Source organism: Propithecus coquereli, unplaced genomic scaffold (assembly GCF_000956105.1).
Source record: "Propithecus coquereli isolate 6110/MARCELLA unplaced genomic scaffold, Pcoq_1.0 Scaffold322, whole genome shotgun sequence".
NCBI lineage: Eukaryota > Metazoa > Chordata > Mammalia > Primates > Indriidae > Propithecus > Propithecus coquereli.
The window spans coordinates 412,885-415,041 of NW_012148864.1; the positions used below are offsets into that span (position 1 = coordinate 412,885).

The 2,157-nt window shown below is 37.1% G+C and overlaps 1 protein-coding gene across 2 annotated transcripts in view; it reads left to right on the top strand.

Annotated features, from left to right (window-relative positions):
• SOX30 (SRY (sex determining region Y)-box 30) overlaps positions 1-1,754 on the top strand; it is a 26,329-nt gene extending 24,575 nt beyond the window's left edge. Inside the window, exon 5 of one of the 2 annotated variants that reach the window (XM_012650386.1) lies at positions 705-1,754. In XM_012650386.1, coding sequence (XP_012505840.1) covers positions 705-1,086 — 382 coding nt within the window. In that variant the 3' untranslated portion in view covers positions 1,087-1,754. The remainder of the gene's footprint in view (positions 1-704) is intronic. The other variant, XM_012650387.1, reaches the window with a different exon arrangement.
• The last annotated feature ends 403 nt before the right edge of the window (positions 1,755-2,157 follow it).

Consider the following 2,157-nt stretch of genomic DNA (forward strand, 5'->3'; position numbering starts at 1 on the left):
GTGCACACACCACTGCACCCTACAGGTGGCAGAATTTTGGATTTGCCTTTTAAACAAAATCATCTGTTTGTAAAACTGCAATAAGTCTTTTCAATTCTTTACATTCCTGCACTCCAAGAATAATTTTAAAACCACATTTGAATATCAGTCCTAAATCTTTCTGGTAGTAAGAGTGTTTTTAATTTACTTTATTATTGAATGTCAATTAAAAAGTTGTTATCCTCTGTTCCAGAGCCCCAATATTCAGAAACTCTTGATTTCAATCCAGTTTTACATTTTCTCCCCATGAGCTTCCTTTCCAATACCAATAAAACAGCTATTGCGTTGTTTACTAAGTGTCAGTTCTCAGCATAGCACGGCACATCCCTGCACTTCCAAAACCTTACACGATATGAGGCATCATGAGAGAAAGGCTGAGATAAGCAATTTTCTTCATCAACTTGCAAAAGGTAAGAAGCCTGAGGCTAATAATAGATAACAGTGCTGGTGAGGATTCCAGTCACAAGCTTCCTTTGCTTTTTGTCTTGGGTGGAGACTGGGCCATGGGAAAAGAGCAGATGAATACATGAAGTGGTTGCAGAAAGGATCTTGGGCACTTTGCAGGCCTCAAAGAGGATGCAGTTCACTTGCTCAGTTAGTCTGTGTGCAAGGCAGTACGTGGACAAGGTCTGACCTCATTCCTTCTTTGTGTCTCTCTACCACAGCACGTGCCCTTACAGTCGGCCTCCCTTTGGCTATGGAAATTTTCCAAGTTCAATGCCAGAATGCCTTGGTTATTATGAAGACAGGTACCAAAAACATGAAGCTATGTTTTCAGCTTTAAATAGAGACTATCCTTTTAGAGATTACGCAGATGAACGCACACACAGCGAAAATTCTCGGAGTTGTGAGAGCATGGATGGGACCTCTTACTATAACAGTCACGGCCACAGTGGGGAGGAGTACTTAAACCCCGTGCCTCAGCTGGACATCGGAGCCTTGGAGAATGTCTTCACAGCCCCAACATCAACTCCCTCTAGCATCCAGCAAGTCAACGTCACTGACAGTGATGAGGAGGAAGAAGAAAAAGTGCTCAGGAATTTATAATTTTAAAACAAATATGCACAGAAAATAAACATTTCTTAAAATATATTCTGGGTCAGTTGGTGTGAGAAAAAAAGCCTAGTATGCTTTGCTGAGAGTTTTCAGCCATGATTTGAAGAGTCAAAACCAAATGTAATTTGTCTTCGTGAAGTTTTGATTAGAGACCTGACGTTTTATCGCAGGAATATTTAAGATACGAGGTAGTTTATTTTAATGGCTGAGATTTGTATCAACATGTATTACCATTACTTTATCTTGGAACGTGCAAAATACTGAAGGATCACAATTGTATGTGAGGGGAAAGTGATGAACTTGGCATATATCTGGCACAAGTGTGATTTGTATTTTACCTCGGGATATGTTTATTTGTTTTCCTTAAATGATTCTTTGGTGTTTATGAAATACTTATGAATGTTGTCAGTTTTTATGTAACATTTTGAAAATATTTTGATAACATTTAGCAGTACTGGGACTTGGTTACTAAATTTAATTTACACTAACAACCAATTATAAGTTGCAAATGTGTTTTAATGGCACCTGGGTAATTCCTTCAGCTATATTTAGTTATTTCTATTCCTAAACATTTTTATCATCATTTTAGAATATTTTTTCCATTTGGTATGCATTTGTTCTATTTTCGTTATAATTAAATAAACACAGATAAAATTGTTCTTGTTGGATGTTTTCTGTTTGGGAGATAGAAATAAGCAAAATGAGTATTGTTCACGGAAAGTTGTTTTCCATTACACATACAGATATTTATCTTTACCTAATATCCTCCAGAATTGTGCAGATCCTATTAGCTTGCATGAGACTTAAAAATGTATCAACAAAGATGTGTGTGAATTCTAATGCCATTTCCAAACTCTTTACACATGTGTACATGTGACTTACGCACACCACGAAATGGTAGATCTCTTCCAGATTTGGTCAAGCAGCTGTCTTGAAAACCATGGAATCTGTTTAAGAGCATGTGGAATTTATTTAATTCACAATGAACGAAAAAACCCTACTTGTGATGTAACTGTTTGGTGAGTGCCCACTTACAGATAGAGAAGATCTTTTTAGAACAGT